General features: G+C 35.9%; 1 protein-coding gene and 1 pseudogene across 3 annotated transcripts in view; one reads left to right on the top strand and one right to left on the bottom strand.

The window, feature by feature from the left end:
* Nucleotides 1–23,331, bottom strand: part of YTHDC2 (YTH N6-methyladenosine RNA binding protein C2) — a 68,093-nt gene that overhangs the window by 14,861 nt on the left and 29,901 nt on the right. For both annotated transcript variants that reach the window (XM_081505753.1, XM_081505754.1), the window contains exons 13-25: nucleotides 20,575–20,753; nucleotides 20,239–20,335; nucleotides 20,073–20,160; nucleotides 19,906–19,986; nucleotides 17,680–17,762; nucleotides 14,161–14,266; nucleotides 10,744–10,863; nucleotides 10,166–10,438; nucleotides 5,293–5,419; nucleotides 4,040–4,245; nucleotides 3,497–3,692; nucleotides 2,531–2,640; nucleotides 560–852 (exon numbers count right to left, since the gene is read on the bottom strand). In XM_081505753.1, coding sequence (XP_081361879.1) covers nucleotides 560–852; nucleotides 2,531–2,640; nucleotides 3,497–3,692; nucleotides 4,040–4,245; nucleotides 5,293–5,419; nucleotides 10,166–10,438; nucleotides 10,744–10,863; nucleotides 14,161–14,266; nucleotides 17,680–17,762; nucleotides 19,906–19,986; nucleotides 20,073–20,160; nucleotides 20,239–20,335; nucleotides 20,575–20,753 — 1,959 coding nt within the window. The remainder of the gene's footprint in view (nucleotides 1–559; nucleotides 853–2,530; nucleotides 2,641–3,496; nucleotides 3,693–4,039; nucleotides 4,246–5,292; nucleotides 5,420–10,165; nucleotides 10,439–10,743; nucleotides 10,864–14,160; nucleotides 14,267–17,679; nucleotides 17,763–19,905; nucleotides 19,987–20,072; nucleotides 20,161–20,238; nucleotides 20,336–20,574; nucleotides 20,754–23,331) is intronic.
* LOC145512137 (male-enhanced antigen 1 pseudogene) lies at nucleotides 16,620–17,528 on the top strand (annotated as a pseudogene). Its single transcript, XR_014058323.1, has one exon. The product of XR_014058323.1 is annotated as a male-enhanced antigen 1 pseudogene (transcript).

The raw sequence follows: 23,331 nt of genomic DNA, 5'->3' as shown, positions 1-23,331 counted from the left end.
TCTGAAGAAATTTGTTTTTTATTTGTTATGCATTGCTATATGCCTCATACCAAGAACACTAAGCATTTAATATGTCCCTGTATGAACAAATGAATAAAGTACTTTTCTGTACAAAAACCAGTCAGTTTTATTAATATCTAGGTAAGACTTGGAAGGAGACAGTTCTTCTAAATGGCCATACCCAACACTTTTTGCTGCGAGGTATCTAGGAAAGATATGACTTGACATACATGAACTGAAATGCATAATAAAAAATGCTGTTATTTTTTTCATAGACCCTAAATTTGTAAATTCTGAAAATTAAGCATTTTGAGCTTTCCCTGACAAAAAAAAAATTCCTTTTTAAATCATTCAAGACCCTAGGAGCTTCAAATTCTTGTATTATCTAACACTTAAAAGAATTGTTTTAAAAGTAATAAATTCTTCCCATTTTATTGCAACCTTTTTGCATATCTCAGATTATAAGAAAGTAATTTTTAAATATTATAAAAGCATGTGATTCTATGATAAATATTTCCTAGAGAAAATATCTCATTTTAATAAAATGCTATAAATTTACCTTTCTGCAGTAGTAGACTCATCAGAAAATTCAGTATCTGCTGAGCTTTTCCTACTATTATTTGACCTCCAAGATGATGCCAAAGGAAGTTCTTCTGAAGACATAGGTCTTGGCCTTTGGCCAATCCCAGATGGCTGTTGTAAGCCTGCAGACTGTTCTTCAGTGCTTAAAACAGCTATAATTGCTCTTATAGTAGCTTCATCAACTTGAGACCAAGGTTTGGATGGAGCTCTCATTCGACGTAAAAATAAGCTGTGCCACTTCTGTCTAAGTTGCAGCAATAAACTGGCTGCCTGTAATAAAATAGCTTTTTTTCAGTTCAAATGAAAGTGAAAGTGAAAGTCACTCAGTCGTGTCCAACTCTTTGCAACCCCATGGACCATACAGCCCATGGAATTGTCCAGGCCAGAATACTGGAGTGGGTAGCCTTTCCCTTCTCCAGGGGATCTTCCCAACCCAGGGATCGAACCCAGGTCTCCCGCATTGCGGGAGGGTTCTTTACCAGCTGAGCTACAAGGGAAGCCCAAGAATACTGGAGTGGGCAGCCTATCCCTTCTCCAGTGGATCTTCCCAAACCAGGGATTGAACCGGGGTCTCCTGCATTGCAGGCGGATTCTTTACCAACTGACCTATCAGGGAAGCCCTTAGTTCAAATAGATAACAGCAAAATATGCACCACACTTACAAGACAATTATTTATTAGTCTGAAATTGTTTCCAAAGAACATATTTCACATTTCATATATTTTATTATCAATTTCAGTCATTTTGCTGCATGAAAGAAAGAAAATTTCTTCTTTACCATTGGGCACTAGAGACACAAAATCAAGTTAAACAGTCCAATGAGAGAGAAAGAAAAACAATGTGTGGTAAAGTGTGATTAACACTGGAAAAGTAACAGCAGGGTAAATAAAGAAAAAATACATTTAATTTCATTCATACTTTATGTTACTGCCAAATGATGATGTCCAGAAAGCAGCTGAATTCATACAGAGAAAATCGTAAGCTAGAGATACAGATAAGATGTACCTGGAAGTTATCAATGTGTAACTGATTACTAAATCTACACACAGAGGTAAGGTCCCTGGAAACTGTGCAGAGACAGTGTAAAGAACAGAGTAAAGAACATACTACTGGTGAACATATAACATTTAAGGTGCAAGCACATACAGAAGAGTACATGAAAGAACCTAAGAAGGAATAGCCTCTCTAGATAGAAGAAGAATCAGGAAAGAGTAGCATTATAGAAACTAGTGACAAAGAAGTTGGACAGGGGTGAGGAAGGAAAATGGGGAAGGGTATGGGCAATAGTGTTAACTATGAGAGAAAGGCCAAATTTATCAAGAACAGCAGTCTGGCTTTGACAACATGGAGGAGACAGCATTGACCACAGCAAGTACAGTTTCAGTGAAGTGAAAAATCGATAGGATTGGAAATGAGACCGCAGTAGGTTGAAGTGATGAAGGAATGCATGTAAAAAAGTAAACTCTAGCCAGCATGAACTTCTGACAGTTCATATTGTCCCCCAAAAGGATATAAAGTGATCTTTAAAAGTAACGCTAGAATTAAGGGAAGGCTTTGTCAAGAAAAATTTTAATTTGATAACAAACATTCATCTTTCCTACTTGAGAGATATATGTAAAGAGAAAACAGAATGACCCTTTAAACAGAGTTATATAAAATAAAAGAATTTCTTGCATACCCAGTACTCAGTATTTTCTTATATGCACAAACATATTCAAATATCACCATGCTCAAATACTGAGCAACACTTAGGTTTTGCAAATCCTCTATAGGAATAAACTGCAACATGTCAGAGAATGTAATAGGGCCCTATGAAAACTGAAAAACAAGGTGTATTATATTCTCTCACACTAAGGGCTCAATTTTAAAGAGACAATTTTCATCACACCATGTATAATTCATACAGCTGAATGAACGAAATCTATCACACTACTAGAAAGCAACTTACCTCTGGCTCTAGCTTGAAACTGAGCCACTCATCAAGTTTTAAAGTTGCCAAATTAGCAGTAGTCCTGTCTTCCATTTCACTATCACTACTGTCATTAGGAATACCATCCGCTGATAAAACACGTAGGAAAGGAAAAAAAATTACTTTTACTATCTAACATCACAGCAAAAAAAGTAAGCCAATACAGATACTCTGCATTTACACAAATCCTCCTGATTTACTAACAATTTGTGTGGAGAGTTCTCTAAACACAGTCGGTCACAAATTAAAACTCAGCATCTGGCCATTCTTTGTTTCTCTACTCAAATTCTAAATATCAGAATTTCTCAAATCTTTTTCTCAAATTTTTACATCCTCAATGCCTAGCACAATAACTGACATAAATAAATATTTGCTGAAACACCAAATAACAAAAAATTGAAAACAATCAGGATATCCAACTATAAAGAAATATTTTAAATGCATTCTGTCACTTTAATGTGACAGAATATTTTCCAACCATTAATATGAAATATTAAAAATGTTTTCTATATTTTGTATTTTGTGAAATGAAAATAGAATATAAAATAACAGTATGGGTGAAATACCTAAGATATTTAAACACACAGAAAAAAATATATAATATTAAAAAGTGTCTGCATAAAGGTAGTAGGATTATGGGTAACATTTCTTTTAAATAATTACCTTTATTTATGTTAAACTATCATTTAAATTCAAATGGAAGAAAAAAAACTTCCTATCAGCAAGATTAATCAAACATGCACAAATCAATATCAAGCTACGTTAGAAATCAATTTCAAGAATAGTGGTATATTTTAATATTTTTTAATTAGTCTTAATACATCAAAAGGGAGCTACTACCACATACATTTCTATAATTTCAAATTTTGTTTGGTTTAATAAGGAGAAAAAAAAAAACAGATTTTTCTCTCAAATAGATTTGTATTTCCATCATAATATATTTACCATGAAAAGATGAAGGTTCCTGAAGAGCATTACTTGCCAACCTAGCTGGTCCACAAAATACCAACACAGTGACAGGTGTCACTGCTGAACAGCATCTAATATTAGCTATTCTATGAGCTCTGGTCATTTCATCATAAATAAGCCAATCTGTGGGCAGTGCCTGAATTGCTGCAGTTTGACCATTAGCTGGAGGAATCTATTAGGGAAATAAATTTTAAAACTGTTAACTGAATTTATTACTTAACTTACTGGTAATTCTTTTAAAATATACAAAGTCCCTCAGCAAAATAGATGATGCATATATTACTACTCAAACAAGAATTAAAGCAAATCATTGCTCATGTAGTTTGTACAAAAGTCCCTTAATACTTAACACATTATTTCTTTCGATTTTATCAAAATTTTGTTCCAGTGTTGAATTGTACATTTATAACTAATTAATTTTGCAAAGCATGTTGGTATTGGGAACATTTTCATTGATTTTCAACTATTTAAATTAGACAAGATTTACCTCAAGGCCAAAAAGCATTCAAAAAGTTTTACCTTTTTATATTGAGGCTGACTGAGAACTGAAGTGGGATGAAACCGTACTTTTTTCTCCTTTGGCCCTGCCAATACTACATTCTCTCTGTCCACATGAACTAAATGAGGATACATGCCGGCAACCAGTGCAGCTTTAACAACAGCCCAATTCTCAGAATTTGTGTTAACATCTCGAATATCACCACCACCTCTTGCTCTCACAAAACCTAGAAAGATGAAAGAAACCACACCAACTTTTTCTACTGAACAAGATATGCTTTTAAATTTGTGGTTTTCACCAAAAAAAGTAATGTATAACAGATACAAGTTTAATGATTCAAATTTCACAATAATTCATAAAATATTTTCTGAAAAGTTTAACATATAGAAGCAATGTTCTAAGAAAGTTTAGGTTTACTTAGACTAAAGTAAGCAGAAGATACACTGGAAGTTACGGACTTAAAAAAAAAATACATACTCTTGCAATAAAGTTCTCTATAAACAGTTATCAGAAGCATCCTAAACTCATACCTAAATATCTAAAATACTCTGCTGAATGGTATTAATATCATGTTGGTTGCAATACACACTAATCCTGGAAGTTAAGTCAAATACATATAAAGTATTCTTGCTTGAATTTCAATAGTCCTTCATATCTCTCCATATTCGAAACAACTCCAAATCCTCTGGTTCATGCCTTATATCACTTTGGCACTGAGCTATTCTAGGAATCCAGGCTCAGGTACCTTTCTTCTATTTCCTCAAGATAAAATGCCACTCAGAAATTCAAAGAAACAATTCTAAAATGATATAGCAAAACTGGCATTCTCTTAAAAAAAAAAAAATCAAGTGCCTTCATGTGCTCACTAGTTGTTTTATGTTCCAAAAATATAAAGGACAGCATTCATATCAATCTACTTAAATTTTAGCAATTTCTCTTCCATGAAACTAATTATTTATTAATAGTGATAAAATATAACAAGTACCATAACTAAGTCTGTTTTCCCAAAAAATATATTATAAATTGTTTATTGCCAACATTATAAAATCATTCATTTATCACCCACAGCTTCTACAATATCATTTTTTTAATCAACAAACAAAAGTTGACATCATTGCAGAAGTCTACAAAGTTAATACAAAGCAGTTCATGAACAAAAGATATACAGCATGATAATGTTATAAATATAATGCAAGATGGCATTAGTTAACATAAGAAGTACTATAAGGTATAGGCAGGGTACTCCCTGTAGTTCTTTGGAGGAAAACTTTACCTGATGCTCTAAGTTGACCAAGCAACTGAGTTCTCATGCCTATGATTATTTCCATGGTAGCTTGTGAAAGAAAATTCTTTTCACAAAAGGCTCGTTCCCACCCATCACTTCGAGCTTTCTGCCATGCCTATAAAAATAAAATTACACAAAAGACACATCACTTCTCAGTTAGGCAGCAAAGTAACTGAAAATCATTATATTAACCACTCAAAGTCAAATCGTCTTTTTCTAATTCTCTTACAAATAAAGAAAACAAGCAAACAAAAACACACTCATAGAGAACAGATTGATGACTGCAAGAGCGGGGGAGGTTAAGGGAGTGGAGGGTGGGTGAAACAAGTGAAGGGGATTAAAAGGTACAAACTTAAAGTTATAAAATAAATAAGTCCTGGGGATGTAATGTACAGCATGGTCTATAGTTAATAACACTGTACTGTATATTGTAAAGTTTCTAAGAGAGTAATTTTTTTCACTTTTGACATGAACATTTATTTTTTAAGTAATTTTTACTGGAATATAGCTGATTTACAATTTGTGTTAGTTTCTCTGCACAGCAAATTGAATCAGTTATACACATACATATATCCACTCTTCTTTAGACTCTTTTCCCCTATAGGTCATTACAGAGGACTGAGTAGAGTTCCCTGTGCTCTGCAGTAAGCTCTCAATAGCTATCTACTTTATACATAGTAGTGTACACATGTCAATCTCAATCTCTCAATTTACCCCTCCCTCCTCCTTTTCCCTTCGGTACACATAAGCTTGTTCTCAACATCTGTGACTCTATTTCTGTTTCGTAAATAAGTTCGTCTGAGAGTAATTTTTGTTTTTTGGCTGCACCACACAGCATGTAGGATCTTAGTTCCCTGATGAGGGGTCAAACTTGCACGCCCTGCACTAGAAGCAGAGAGTCTTAACCACTGGACCACCAAGAAGTTCCCAAGAGTAACTTTTTCTACTGAGATATAATCGACTTATAACATTAGCTTTAGGTGCATAATATAATGATTCAATACGTGTATATATTGTGAAATGATCACAATTTCAGTTAACAGACTAGAGAGTAGAACTTAAAAGTTCTTATCACAATAAAAAATTTTTTTGCAAGGAAAGATAAGAAAGCCTTCTTAAGGGAACAATGCAAAGAAATAAAGGAAAACAACAGAATGGGAAAGACTAGAGATCTCTTTAAGAAAATTGGAGATACCAAGGGAACATTTTATGCAAAGACAGGCACAATAAAGGACAAAAATGGCAAGGACCTAACAGAAGCAGAAGATATTAAGAAAAGGTGACAAGAATACTCAGAAGAACTGTACAATAAAGCTCTTAATGACCCAATAACCACAATGGTGTGGTCACTCACCTAGAGCCAGACATCCTAGAGTGTGAAGTCAAGTGGGCCTTAGGAAGCATTACTACGAACAAAGCTAGGGGAAATGATGGAATTCCAGCTGAGCTATTTAAAATCCTCAAAGATGATGCTGTGACAGTGCTGCACTCATTATGTCAACAAATTTGGATAACTCAGCAGTGGCCACAGGACTGGAAAAGGTCAGTTTTCATTCCAATCCCAAAGAAAGGCAATGCCAAAGAATGTTCAAATTACTGTACAACTGCACTCATTTCACATGTCAGCAAGGTAATGCTCAAAATCCTTTAAGCTAGGCTTCAGCAGTACATGAAATAAGAACTTCCAGATGTACAAACTGGATTTAGAAGAGACAGAGGAACCAGAGATCAAATTGCCAACATACACTGGATCACAGAAAAAGCAAGCGAATTCCCACAAAACATCTACTTCTGCTTCATTGACTACGGTAAAACATTTGTGTGGATCACAACAAACTGTGGAATATTCTTACTGAGATGGGAATACAAGACCCCATTACCTGCCTCCTGAGAAACCTGTATGCAGGTCAAGAAGCCACAGTTAGAACTGGACAAGGAACAACTGACTGGTTCAAAACTGGGCAGAAGGCTGTACACTGTCACCCTGCTTATTTAACTTATATGCAAAGTACATCATTTGAAATGCTGGGCTGGATGAAGCACAAGCTGGAAGCAAGATTTCTGGGAGAAATACCAAAAACCTCAGATATGCAGATAACACCACCCTTATGGCAGAAAGTGAAGAAGAACTAAAGAGCCTCTTGATGAAAGTGAAAGAGGAGAGTGAAAAAGTTGGCTTAAAGCTCAACGTTCAGAAAACTAAGATCATGGCATCTGGTCCCATCACTTCACAGCAAATAGATGGGGAAACAGTGGAAACAGTGTCAGACTTTATTTTTTTCGGCTCCAAAATCACAGCTGATGGTGATTGCAGCCATGAAATTAAAAGATGCTTACTCCTTGGAAGGAAGGTTATGGCCAACCTAGATAGCATACTTAAAAGCCGAGACATTACTTTGCCAACAAAAGTCCGTCTAGTCAAGGCTATGGTTTTTCCAATGGTCATGTATGGATGTGAGAGTTGGAAGGTAAAGAAAGCTGAGCACCGAAGAATTGATGCTTTTGAATGGTGGTGTTGGAGAAGACTTTTGAGAGTCCCTTGGACTGCAAGGAGATCCAATCAATCCATCCTAAAGGAGATCAATCCTGGGTGTTCATTGGAAGGACTGATGTTGAAGCTGAAACTCCAATACTTTGGCCATCTCATGCGAAGAGTTGACTCATTGAAAAAGACCCTAATGCTGGGTAGGATTGGGAGCAGGAGGACAAGGGGACGACAGAGGATGAGATGGTTGGATGGCATCACCGACTCGATGGACATGGGTTTGGGTAGACTCCGGGAGTTAGTGATGGACAGAGAGGCCTGGCGTGCTGCAATTCATGGGGTCGCAAAGAGTCAGACACGACTGAGCGACTGAACTGAACTGAACTGAACTGATGAAGATAAAAGGAAAAAGCTGGCTTAACTCAACATTCAAAAAACAAAGATAATGGGATCCAGTCCTATCACTTCCTGGCGAACAGATGGGGAAAGAGTGTCAGATTTCATTTTCTTGGGCTCCAAAATCACTGCAGATGGTGACTGCAGCCACAAAATTAAAAGATGCTTGCTCCTTGGAAGACTAGCTATGACAAACCTAGACAATGCATTGAAAAGAAGAGACATAACTTTACCAACAAAGGTCCGTCTAGTCAAAGCTACGGTTTTTCCAGTAGTCATGTATGGATGTGAGAGTTGGACTATAAAGAAGGCTGAGTGCTGAAGAATTGATGCTTTTGAACTGTGGTACTGGGGAAGACTCTTGAGAGTCCCTTGGACAGCAAGGAGATCAAATCAGCCAGTCCTAAAGGAAATCAACCCTGATTATTCATTGGAGGGACTGGTGCTGAAGCTGAAGCGCCAATACTTTGGCTACCGGATGCAAAAAGCTGACTCTAGAAAAGACCCTGATGCTGGGAAAGATTGAGGGCAAGAGGAGAAGGGGTAACAGAGGATGAGATGGCTGGATGACATCACTGACTCAATCAACATGAGCCTGAGCAAGCTCCAGGAGACAGTGAAGGACAGAGAAGCCTGGTGTGCTGCAGTTCATGGGATCGCAAAGAGTCAGACATGACTTAGCAACTGAACAACAACAACATAGTGATGGATGTTAACTAGACTGATTGTGGTGATCATTTCACAATATATACAAACACTGTCATGAGGCTCTACACCTAAAACTAATATAACGTTATATGTCAATTATATCTAATTTTTTAACAATAAATAATTTTAAAATAAAATCTAAGATTTTATAATCAAATAGAATTATCATTAGATAATTTATACTCAAATGCTATGATGCTATGAAAGCCACTGAGTTTATAAAGTCCCAATGAGAATGAAGTATCAGGTAACCCAAATACCTAGCTATGTAAAATATTCACCTTCATAGATGTGCCTGCTAATTTTCCTTCACTAAAGTGTGAGAGATTTCCAACTAAGCCATCATAATACCATTATATCTAAGGATCCTGTCACTTCAGGCCTCTAAAAATAACCTTTATATCAACTTCCTACTCTGTGTGAGAATGGAAAGTGAGATTCCTAGAAATTACCTATATGTAGTATAATAAAGCTTCTCTTTGAAAATGAGTTCTCTTGCTTCAGAATATAACTGAAAAGCTGGGGAAAAAACAGACTAGATAGGAATTCCACTCCAAATCTTCCTCTGATTACAATATTATCACTTAATATTATAATATATAGTATCTAAAATACCAAATTAATAGCAATGCATCAACTTCTGTTCAATAATGCCCACAAAAGAGCTTACAATTATTTTCTTAATTGAAATATCATTTCCTTTACTCAGGCTCACTATTCTTTTCTTTCCCATTTATCACTTTCCTCAATTTCTCACCATTATTATCTTAAAATTTTTAAGTGATTTTTGGTTTTTGCTTCACAAAATTAAATTCTTAGTATACTGTCTTGAGTACACAAAAAAGAGATATACTCTAAAAAAAATCAATAAATAGATATTAAATTCAAAATGATTTTCTTCTAAGTTTTGTTCTATACACTTTGAGTAATATACAGTTGTTTCTTAACTAAAATTTTACAGCATTCCTGAATAAGATATGATTAAAGATAAGGAATTTGAGCTTATAAAAAAAAATAAATATACATAAAAGCAAAAATATATATATACACACATTTCTACAAAGAGAAAATTGAGAAAATGAAAGAAACTAGAGAAAAACATGATAATTTTAACGTATTAGTAGTAGGAAGGTATTCTTCTGAGCTATTAATAAAATGTGACTTTATAATGAAATAAAATTAATGGAATCATATCTATTTTTTTTAATTTGTTATACTTACTCTAGAAATGTGTTTAGTAACATTTCAAAAATAAAATGACAATAATATTACCTGGAAAGCTCTGAGAAGTGCCATGTGGTCACTGAAAGTTCCTGCGGTGAAACGTTTCCTACAAAGCATAGCTGCACGTTTCTGAGAGGCCTGAGTTGGCAGGACGAAAGGATCTCGATAAGCTAGTGTGCAGGCAATTGTAAGGATGGGATCCAGACACTTCAAAACAACAGCACACAGGACCATTTTACCAAGATGTGGCTCTACTGGCAAGTCAGCCAAATGATATCCAAGTTCAGTGAGATCTTCCCATGTATCCATTGCATCTATTGTCTACATAAAAGAATATAAAATAGAACTTGACATGATCAAAACTGTTTAATCAAACCCTATACTTAAAAATCCATAAGTAAGATACAAGAACATAAATAATCTTTTGCTATTACATCTCATAAAAAAAATTTCTGCTTCAAATATATCATGTATACCTACTTTTTTACTATAATTACCACGAAAGCATTATTCAAAACACATGATTATTAAGATAATTTTTTAAGGTACAAAATTAGTTAAGACATATTATCAATTGGTTTAAATTTCAAGTAAAATAGGTAAAATAAGTCTATAAAGAGACCAACCTTAAGCATTTGTACAGCATTTCTTACAATTAAAGCTGGTGGTGGTTCAGGAGCTTTCATAAGGAAATCAGCAATAGCACAATTAACTGGGGCTAACAGCTTGGTATGTAAACACAGTTCCTGTAAATAAAAACAGCAAATAATTTTGAAATGCTGACATTTATAGCTGATTTTCATTTTTTAAAAAATCATGGAAATTATAGATCCCCAACATAGACTAGTCGAGTCCCTGATTAAAATGAACAGCAAAGGAAACAATGTCATTCTGTGAAAGATCTTTCTATGAAAGATGGACTCATGCTTTAGTGTGAGAATCTTAATAATCATCTTCCATCAACTCCTATCAAGATTACTACTGTCCCTGCTGGCAATGTCTTCTCACATAGTCCTAATATATAACAATAATAGTCACTGTCCAAAAATCTTTTTTTCCCCTTTATACTGCATTCTACAACCTTTTATCTATTCGACAAATATTTAAGTGCTTACAGAAGCAAAAGATATTAAGAAGAGGTGGCAAGAATACACAGAAGAACTGTACAAGAAAGATCTTCACGACCCAGATAATCACGATGGTGTGATCACTCACCTAGAGCCAGACATCCTGGAATGTGAAGTCAAGTGGGCCTTAGAAAGCATCACTACGAACAAAGCCAGTGGAAGTGATGGAATTCCAGTTGAGCTATTTCAAATCCTCAAAGGTGATGCTGTGAAAGTGCTGCACTCGATATGCCAGCAAATTTGGAAAACTCAGCAGGGGCCACAGGACTGGAAAAGGTCAGTTTTCATTCCAATCCCAAAGAAAGGCAATGCCAAAGAATGCTCAAACTACCGCACAATTGCACTCATCTCACATGCTAGTAAAGTAATGCTCAAAATTCTCCAAGCCAGGCTTCAGCAATACGTGAACCGTGAACTTCCAGATGTTCAAGCTGGTTTTAGAAAAGGCAGAGGAACCAGAGATCAAATTGCCAATATCCGCTGGATCATCGAAAAAGCAAGAGAGGTCCAGAAAAACATCTATTTCTGCTTTATTGACTATGCCAAAGCCTTTGACTGTGTGGATCACAATAAACTGGAAAATTCTGAAAGAGATGGGAATACTAGACCATCTGACCTGTCTCTTGAGAAACCTGTATGCAGGTCAGGAAGCAACAGTTAGAACTGGACATGGAACAACAGACTGGTTCCAAATAGGAAAAGGAGTACGTCAAGGCTGTATATTGTCATCCTGCTTATTTAACTTATATGCAGAGTACATCATGAGAAACGCTGGGCTGGAAGAAACACAAGCTGGAATCAAGATTGCCGGGAGAAATATCAATAACCTCAGATATGCGGATGACACCACCCTTATGGCAGAAAGTGAAGAAGAACTAAAGAGCCTCTTGATGAAGGTGAAGGAGGAGAGTGAAAAAGTTGGCTTAAAGCTCAACGTTCAGAAAACTAAGATCATGGCATCTGGTCCCATCACTTCACGGCAAATAGATGGGGAAACAGTGGAAACAGTGTCAGACTTTACTTTTTTGGGCTCCAGAATCACTGATGGTGACTGCAGCCATGAAATTAAAAGACGCTTACTCCTTGGAAGGAAGGTTATGGCCAACCTAGATAGCATGTTTAAAAGCAGAGACATTACTTTGCCAATAAAAGTCCGTCTAGTCAAGGCTATGGTTTTTCCAGTGGTCATGTATGGATGTGAGAGTTGGACGGTGAAGAAAGCTGAGCACCGCAGAATTGATGCTTTTGAACTGTGGTGTTGGAGAAGACTCTTGAGAGTCCCTTGGACTGCAAGGAGATCCAATCAATCCATCCTAAAGGAGATCAATCCTGGGTGTTCATTGGAAGGTCTGATGTTGAAGCTGAAGCTCCAATACTTTGGCCACCTCATGCGAAGGGTTGACTCATTGGAAAAGACCCTAATGCTGGGTAGGATTGGGGGTGGGAGGAGAAGGGGACGACAGAGGATGACATGGTTGGAGGGCATCACCGACTCGATGAACATGGGTTTGGGTAGACTCCGGGAGTTGGTGATGGACAGAGAGGCCTGGCGTGCTGCAATTCATGGGGTCGCAGAGAGTCGGACACGACTGAGCGACTGAACTGAACTGAGATGCTAGGTGCTACACATCAAGTTGGAGAAAAAGAAGAGCATAGGCAGACACTGCCCTCATGGATTTTCACTGTGTGTGAAAAACAGAATAATTATATAATTAACTACTGAATTACAGTTGTGATAATGAAGGATAAAAGGAACTAAAGACGTAAACATGAGGCTCAAGAAATGGCAAAAGGAGGTGGCCATGGGAGGTGAAGGACAATTCTCTAAAGAAATGACACAAATTAAGATATAAAGACTGTGCGTGCTAAGTAGCTTCAGTCGTGCCTGACTCTCTGCGACCCTATGTACTCTAGCCCTCCAGGCTCCTCTGCCCAAGGGATTCTCCAGGCAAAGATACTGGAGTGGGTTTCCATGCCCTCCTCCACAGGATCTTCCTGATCTAGGGATCAAACCCTCATCTCTTAAGTCTCCTGCGTTAACTTCCTATGTAAAGATTAGTTAATCAGAAAAGGAATAATGGGGTGGATTCTATGGAGAGGGGATGGCACATGTGAAGATACAAAGAAACAAAAATGTGCTTGAAAAATTCAAGCTACTAGTATGAGTAGAGAGAAGAGGAAAGGTATGAATTAAAAATTAAAACCAGAGACACAAGCAAGAGAGATGATTTAGGCTCTTGTTAAGAATTCTGCGTTTTATCGTAAGAACAGAAAATGGCACATAGGCATAGAGAAGTGGGAAGTCATCCAGGTATATGGATGCCAATAATATGACCCAGTGTCTCTTTAAGATTTGGAAGCCAGCATGTAGCTTGGCACACCAAAGAATCAAATTAACATACTTCTGATAGTTTTCCCAACAAACTACAGAGTGTTTGATTGTTCCATTAAGTCAGAAAACTGATATAGACCAGGAAATAGTGAACTCAGTTCCAAAACTAACAAGGTAAGCTCAGCAACTTGAACTGAGATTTTGGTACTGAGATTTTGAGATTTTGAACTGAGATTATCTTTTGGACCTTAAATGATTTGTTTTCTACTTCTCATTGAGAATTTAAAAGGTGAACACTGATGTGGTTGACAGAATCCTAAAATGTTACAGTAAAAAAACAGTATATTTACAAACTGTACCATAACTGAAATGCACTCACATAGCTCCTTAAAATTTTGGAGGTTTCTGAATTAAATTTTCTTATAGAAAAAATATTAGCTTTATATAATCATTCTCCACAATATATATTTTAGAATTTTATTTTATAAATTGATTTGTTTTTAAGTCCAATCAGTCTAAGTTGAAATGATTCCTCTCCCCCCTCACCCACAAAAATAGCCTTTTAGAATTAAGTAAACTTCCACCTGTAATGGCATTCTCAAAAGTTCTGGAGTCTGAAATTCCAACATGTTTTGGAATCGAAGTCTACTGAACAGTCGGAAACAAATTCCAGGTCTGCATCGCCCTGCCCTTAAAATTAAAACACAAAATTAAGGCTCAAACAAGCAATAAAAACCATAACAGGGAAACTGTAAAAGCAATGTGATTTAGGAGACAGAAAAATAAACCAGTATCAGGACATCTGAGTTTGAATCTGTACTCTGATACTGATCCCCTAACCTTTGAAAAGACACTTCATAGGTGTGAAATTCAATTATTTCATTTACAGGTGAGATTCATGAATGATACCTACCTGACAAGTAATACTTCTAGAAAATGGTAAAAAATTTAATACATATACATATATATACACAAATAAAAGTGAATAAAAAATAAAGTATGAATAAATATACAGCAATTTAAATTTAATCAGTTTTATGAAGATGATACCAAGTACTGTGTAAACACTGATTAGAGTTGTGGAAGTTATGCATTTATACAACTCTAAAGGAGTGTTATTTAACCCATCATCAGAGACTTGCATAATTTTCTCAAAAGTACCAGAAATACACCTTGAAGAAAAGCAGTGACTTTTAATTTCATTTAATGTCCTTGTATCAGCTAATAGCAAGGCTAATACCAAGTGACAGAGATACAGAAATATCCCTATCCCCACAAAGTTCACAGTCCAGAGAGACAAACGTAACTATAATACGGTGTGATACAAGTTAGAAAATCTGACATTGTCGGACCATTCCTTCCTTCACCATTTCCCTGACTACACACACATTAGTTCTCCCACCTATCTAGCCTCCTCTAAGAAATTCCTATCCTTCCACAGTCCTTAAATGCTGATGTTCCTCTGAGGTCAGACCTCAGACCTCTGCTCTCCTTACTCTACTCTCTCTCCCAAGTGATATTAATAATCCTCGTAACTTCAAATTTCATCCATCTAGGTCTCATTATCCTAATCTGGACCTATATTTCTCTTAGCTCCCCTTGGATTTTCCAAGTCAACTCAAACTCAACACAATAAAAAATTAACTGTCCTCATATCACCACTTTTCACATTTCACCTGATAATTGCACCACCATCCACAAAATTTTCTTAGAAACCTGTAAGACATCCTTCATTCCACTCTATTCCCTACCCCTCACCTCCTGAACATACAATCACCAATATTACTCTCCTGAGTACCTCTTGAATTATTTACAGGCATACCTCAGAGATATTTCAGGTTCAGTTCCAGACTATGGCAATAAAGCAAACATAATAAACATAGTAACAAACAACATAACAATAAACAACATAACACACACAATAAAGCGAGTCACAAGAATGTTTTGGTTTCCAAGTACTCAGAAGAGTGGTTTTACACTATACTGTAGTACACTAAGCATGCAATAGCATTACATCTAAATAAACAATGTGTATAGCTTAATTTTAAAAATACTTTATCACTAAAAAAATGCTAGCCATCATCTGGGCCTTCAAAGTCATAATCTATTTGCTGGTGGAGGGTCATGTCCCAATGTTGATGGCTGCTGATCAGCTGAAGGCTGGAAGTTATGGAAATTTGTTAAAATAATACAACAATGAAGTTTGCCATATTTATGGATTCTTCCTTTCATAAATGATTTCTCTGAAGCATGCCATGCTATTTGATAGCAATCTACCCACAAAACTTCTTTCAAAATTGGAGTCAAACTTCTCAAACTCTGCTGCTGCTTTATCAACTAAATTTCGATAATATAATCTTCCGTTTTGTCCTCCTTCTCAGTAAAGAATCCCTGTTTTTTAATATTGTTCTCTTCCTTGACAATGTATGTCTAAATACATATGTAAACATATACAGATACTTTTTAGCACAAGAAAATACTAGATATATGCTTTATATCTTACTTTTTCAATTAATATGAGTTTCTGAAAACTTATCCACATAAGACACATATATCTACATACTTCCTTTACTTAGTAAGACATTATGTGGCAATAATATAATTTGCTTAACCACTTCACTATTAATGGACATTACCATGTTCCCAGATTTTTCACTATTAATAATATACTGCTAAAAGCATTCTTAAACATATATCTTTGCACACATATGCAAGTATACTCAGGATAAATTATGAGAAGTGGAATCCACTGCAAAAAGGGAGATCTGGATAAACAATTTCAAATCATCCTATGAAGAAGTCACACCAATTTACACTTCCAACAACAAACTATGAAAGCCTACTGACCTATGCTTTTTCCAACTTAAAAATTTTCACTGATACCAATCTGATAAGCAAAAACTAGTACCTCATTAATTTGCGTTTCTTCACATATATGTGAGATACATGTGGTATACATGAGGTTAATGTAGTGATCTTTATTTAACTGACTTACTCCGAGTTGTTTTGTAGAGTAAAGAAATGAGTCTTACATTCCTTTTATTTTCATTTTTTAAATTTTTTACATGTTCTGAGTGTAGATTTTACAAGGCAAGAATTTTTACTTTTAACATAACCTAAATTTGACTTTAAAATAAGTATTAGGGGTTCAGTTGCGGGCTCTGAGCGGCCCCTGCCCGATGGCAGCAGTAGTTCTAGGGGGAGACACCATGGGTCCTGAACGTATCTTCCCCAATCAGACTGAGGAACTCAGGCCACATCAGGACCCCACGGAAGGCACTGGGGATTGGAGCAGTGAGGAGCCAGAGGAAGAACAAGAGGAAACAGGGGCAGGACCAGCTGGCTACTCCTACCAGCCTCTGAACCAGGATCCTGAACAAGAGGAGGTGGAAGTGGCAGCAGTGGGGGATGGAGAAGATGTAGTTGCTGATATCCAGGATCGGATCCAGGCCCTGGGGCTTCATTTGCCAGACCCACCACTAGAAAGTGAGGACGAAGATGAGCAGGGGGCTACAGCATTGAATAACCACAGCTCTGTTCCCATGGACCCAGAACATGTAGAGCTGGTGAAAAGGACGATGGCTGGCATAAGCCTGCCTGCGCCAGGGGCTCCTGCCTGGGCTCGCGAGATATCAGATGCCCAGTGGGAAGATGTGGTACAGAAGGCCCTCCAAGCCCAGCAGGCTGCCCCTGCCTGGAAGTGACCACCCTGAGAGCTGCCGTACCTCCCTGCATTCCAGGCCAGAACCAGCACAGGACTGAACACATCCTGGTTGTCACATCCATCTCCATCCTCCCCAGCTCCCCTCCACATCAAGGCAAATCAGACTTCTTCTCAGAGACCCACTTTATTCAGTTCTGTACATATGGGTACATCAGCCCAAGCCCAACCCACCTTAGCATGTATCACTCTGTGGAGAATAAAGCACCCTATTGTACACAGCCAAAAAAATAATAAGTATTAAAATTGGTCTGCTTTGAAAAAATAATATAAAAATTAAGACAAACATGAAGATTTTAACATTTTATAGAAAGTAGAATACACATTAAATATGTTCCTATTTGAATGGGAATTGAATGAATGTTCACTAAATATACATTACCTGCCTTTTCGTTGTATGGCGCTAGCTTTGGAAATCCATACCATTTTTAACATTGTAACAAAATTCAGTGCATCAAAGGATTTCTGTAATATTTAAATCACCTTCATGTTAATATATAAAAGGTATTTAAGAAGAAATAGAAAACATTATGAATATATTTTAACATGACAAGTTTAATTCAGAGTCCCTTTTGACTAATTAGCACAGGGTACCGATTTAAAAAAAAATCCAGATTTCTGGTTATAAACATTCTAAGGGAAAAAAAGGAAAACTAAACTCTAAAGAGCCGTAAAACTTCCTCATGCTGTGCCTCGCTAAGCTATTTGTTTTACTCTACTACATTTGGATAATGGCAGTCAGTTCCTACAAAGCATCAAGATTGGAAAGAACTGATCTATTCTTTTAAGGTCATTTTCTATCAGATTTACATCATTGTGGGGAATAGGAGTGATCAGGGAAAGACATTTTCTGAAATACTTTTCAGGAAGCTGATAGGAGAGAATAGTAATAATCACTGCTGCTGCTGCTGCTGCTAAGTCGCTTCAGTCATGTCCAACTCTGTGCGACCCCATAGATGGCAGCCCAGCAGGCTCCGCCATCCCTGGGATTCTCCAGACAAGAATACTGGAGTGGGTTGCCATTTCCTTCTCCAGTGCATGAAAGGGAAAAGTGAAAGTGAAGTTGCTCAGGCATGTCTGACTCTTAGTCACCCCATGGACTGTAGCCTACCAGGCTCCTCCGTCCATGGGATTTTCCAGGCAAGAGTACTGGAGTGGGGTGCCATTGCCTTCTCCAGTAATAATCACTAAAGTAATCCTACTCTCAAATGAAGAATTTTCAGCCCCATCCATTTTACCTCCTGCTGAACTACTAATGTATTAGCCTATCCAGAATGTTACAAAAGAGAAAGTAAAAACAAACCACTACTAACTCCATATTTTCACTACTAAAGTGAAAATTTACTAGAGAAATATTTTAAAAGAATTCATTGCTAACTAGAATATATACACTCTAGTGATTTTATACCTTCCTTTTCATAAAATAACTACATAAATATAAATGGGTTCTCTTAATTTATTATGACATTTTTAGAAAAGATGCTTATTTTGTTTTTAATAAAATATTACATTTATCAATTTTGTGCATAAAATAACTTTTGACACTACCATCAGTTTTCTCAATAACACACAAAGGTAACTTCTTTTCACATTAAAAATGATCATTTATATCCACTAGAGCAGACATGATTTGTTTTCCCAACATGCATAGCATTTATTTCATTGAAAAACCAAAAATTTTAATTCTTTCATGAAAGGACTGACCAAAATTAGAAACACTGAGAATTGGTGGGCACTGCAATACTAAAAGGAAATAAACACCGACTTTTATTTATATCAGGGGTTAGCAGAAATTTTTTAGCCTTTGCAGAGAAGCTCTGTTGCAACAACTCAAATCTGCCATTGCAGTGTGAAAGCAGTCAGACAATGGGTAAAAGTGGACAAGAACATGGCGTTATTCTAATAAAGTTTATTTTTACAAAAGCAGCTGATGGGCCCAATTCTTCTGGTAGCCATCATTTGCTGAAGCCTGGTTTTATGTTTGTTTTATTGAACTAAAGAAGGTTTTTTTGAACTAAACATTTTTTGAATACCCATTAATACTACATGCAGAGCACTTGAAATGTAACAGTGAACAAGAAGGACACAGTCCATGTCCATAAGTAGAAAGAAAACATACAAAGTATGTAATCAAATTTCCACACTGACAAAACTTTCAGTTACTAGCCAAATGCTTCATTTTCTTCCTAATATTTAGTGTGTGTGTTTGTTAGTCACTTAGTCGTGTCCGACTCTTTGCAACCCCATGAATTCCTCTGTCCATGGGATTCTCAAGGCAAGAATACAGGAGTGGGTCGTCATTTCCTTCTCCAGGGGATCTTCCCAACCCAGGGATCAAACCTGGTTCTCCTGCATTGCAGGCAGATTCTTGACCATCTGAGCCACAGGGAAGCTGCACAAGCTAAACTGTTAGAATAACAAGACAAACCCTACAAACTGAACCGTTTAAGGTAGAATATTTACTTCAGTGAAACCAACATTTACTATGTCAAATTCATCCTAGAACCAGAAGTTTCCCCATTAAGATGAATTCTGCCCATAAAAATATTTATTGTTATGGAACTTAACCTTTTTCATTTAAGTAAAAATGCAATGTATTCATACATACCTCTTTCACCTTACCAGAATCAATAACAAAGACAACATCATTGACTGTGATGCTGGTTTCCGCAATATTGGTAGAAAGGATCTGCAATAGAATATTATATCATAGTTAATATGAATGCAAAACCAATGACTAACAAAATGGAAAAATGAAGATTTTATGAAGCTTACTATTTTTCGAACACCTGCAGGTGGATTTTTTAATACCTTCTTTTGATCAGATGTTTGCATATTTGAATGAAGCATAAAGACTTGATATCTGTTGACAATTAAGAGAAAATATACTGTGGTACCTAACTGTTATTAAAAGTAACAAATGCAAAGTGTTAGCTTTTACCTATGTGCATTATCTGCAAACCGCTTGTCATCAAACAGGATGCGATCCCTCAGACCAACAATTTCATCATATCCAGGTAGAAAAATCAATATTGCACCTGAAGAAGAATGATTTTTTTAACATTCAATCTCTTTGTAAAACAAGAATCAATCAAAACAACTAGATATAATGAACTATATATGTATTTTCAAGTACTGATAAGCTCTAATACTTATGACATTTAAAGAGATTGTGCATTATCAATGAAATTATATAAAAATTTATATACACAAAATATTAATTTCTAAATCAAAGAATATATTTTTGTTCCAGTTCTTTTAGACAATACTCAATTACCAGCTTCACAACTATGGCAGATATTGTATAGAAGATGCATAATCAAATCCAAGTCTACTTTTTCATCATCAAAACTATGGTGATAAGCTTTCAGAAGCTCTCTGTCTTCTGCACTGAGATCACTTCCATTTGTTTGAACTAAAGAGCTTTCATCCAGATTTCCAAATTCCAAAGAAGCACTAGAAAAAAAAAAAAAAATAGACCAAGTCAAATTCCATTAAAAAGAGTAACCCTTGCCAATTATTCCCATTATGTCCACCTTCAAATTTTCAATATACTCTAAGGTCAAGTGACAATTAATGCTCTAGCTACAATGTAATTCATATTTTGGTTTTAAGTATATTATTCAAAGTAAAACTTGGCAACAGGTGCTTTTTAAAAAGCTCAACCTGAAGACATTTCTTCAAAGCAAATATACAAACAGCCAACCAGCACATGACATCATTAGTCATCAGAAAAATGAAATTCAAAACCACAATGAGATACCACTTCACACCCACTACAATGACTATCATCAAATGACAGATAATAATAAGTGTTAAGAGAGGATATGAAGAAACTGGAACCCTAGTGGAAATATAAATGATGTAACCACTTTGGAAAACAATGTGGCTGTTTCTCAAAATGTTAAACGTAGTGTTACCATGTGCCCCAGCAGTTAGACTCCTAGGAATATAGATAAGAAGAAATGAAAATATCTGTCCACACAAAAATCTGTACACAAATATTTATACCAGTAATTATTCATAACATCCCAAAAGTGGAAGCAACTGAACTGTTCATCATTTAATGAATGAATAAACAAACTGTAGTCTACCCAGAAAATTGAATATTACTCAGTCATTAAAAGGATGTTACAACATGGATGACCTTTGAAAACATTATGCTAAGTGAAAGAAGCCAATTATAGAAGACCACAGATTATATGATTCCATTTATATGAATTGTCCAGAATATTAATCTATAGAAAATGGAAGAAGATTAGTGGTTGCCTAGGGCTGGGAAAAAGTGAGGAAAATAAGAAGAGACTTCAAATGAGCATAGGTTTCTTTCTGGGGTGATGCAAATGTTATCAAAATTGACTGTGGTGATGACTGCATAACTATTTGAACATACTAAAAACCACTGGAATACACACTAAAGTAGGTGAATTATATGATATGTGAATTGGATATGAATAAAACTTAAAAAACACAAACTTTTGGTCATCACTTATATTTTAATAGGTTATTTCTAACTACTCATTATTATAAACAGTATTCTGAAAAATAGTTCTCATTAAAAATAAAAGAAGTGTACAGGTACCAGTTTAACATGACTTAATTTGGTTCTCCTATACTAAAAGTAGGCTTCCCTGATAGCTCAGCTGGTAAAGAATCTGCCTGCAATGCAGGAGACCCTGGCTCAATTCCTGGGTCGGGAAGATCTGCTGGAGAAGGGATAGGCTACCCACGCCAGTATTCTGGCCTGGAGAATTCCATGGACTGTATAGTCCACGGGGTTGCAAAGAGTCAGACATGACTGAGCGACTTTTGCTTCACTTCAAACTAAAAGTAGGTTGACTGTGCTATTCCCCAAAAGCATCAGCAGAAATTACTGGAACAAGCCACTTGTTTCTTCATGCTGTATGTAAATATATAGACTACTGCCATCACTAGCGATTATCAATATGATTTCTAGAAAGTTCAGTTCAGCTCAGTGTCTCTTAAAGAGCTTAGGAGAAAAACAAGACTGCTTTCAATAGGAAAAATATGAACCTTCTGCAACTTTATAACTATAGTATTTAAAATTTTAAAGTCCAACTTAAAACATTTCAAGTATACTGTTTTACTTTTGTGTTGTTTAAAGCTATAAACTTTATCAATCCAGCAAACATAATGAATTTAAATATTTTAAATTTATAATTGATAATATAATGATCTATGGAACAAAAAGAAAGCTGATTTAGCCGGGATAATTAAAATATTATCCAGATAACTGCTTTACGTGGTAATCTGTGGTATCCAGTAAGCTATACCTAACACTGTAAGAATAGAACTTCAAAGTGTTAGCACTAAAAGGACTGCAAGTTCTGGGTACAATTAATGAGGTGACAACAAAACCCACCACACCAGAATTAGCATTTGGATCTGCCAAAATTTTTGAGACACTACATTATCCTTTAATGAAATTAAAATGATAAAACTAATTTCATATGTCAAATGTTTACTTCATCTAATATTCAAGACTAAATCTATAGATGTAATATAATACAAAAACCCAAGTCAAATAAATATTTTGTGTTCCTAAATAACAGATGTTTTAATATATTTTAACTTCATGTTCTATCATTCTCATCTCTTTAATAATTTTCCACAGTTTATTGTGATCCACATAATCAAAGGCTTTGGCATAGTCAATAAAGCAGAAATAGATGTTTTTCTGGAACTCTCTTGCTTTATCGATGATCCAACGGATGTTGGCAATTTGATCTCTAGTTCCTCTGCCTTTCTAAAACGAGGTTGAACATCTGGAAGTTCACAGTTCACGTACCGTTGAAGCCTGGCTTGGAGAATTTTGAGCATCACTTTACTAGCATGTGAGATGAGTGCAATTGTGCGGTAGTTTGAGCATTCTGTGGCATTGCCTTTCTTTGGGATTGGAATGAAAACTGACCTTTTCAGTCCTGTGTCTGATAAATTTTCCAAATTTGATGGCATATCAAGTGCAGCACTTTCACAGCATCATCTTTGAGGATTTGAAATAGCTCAACTGGAA

Source organism: Giraffa tippelskirchi, chromosome 7 (assembly GCF_054371585.1).
Source record: "Giraffa tippelskirchi isolate mGirTip1 chromosome 7, T2T-mGirTip1v1.2.pri, whole genome shotgun sequence".
NCBI lineage: Eukaryota > Metazoa > Chordata > Mammalia > Artiodactyla > Giraffidae > Giraffa > Giraffa tippelskirchi.
Note: the sequence above shows the minus strand (reverse complement) of the source record. Positions and strands in the feature narration are given on the sequence as shown.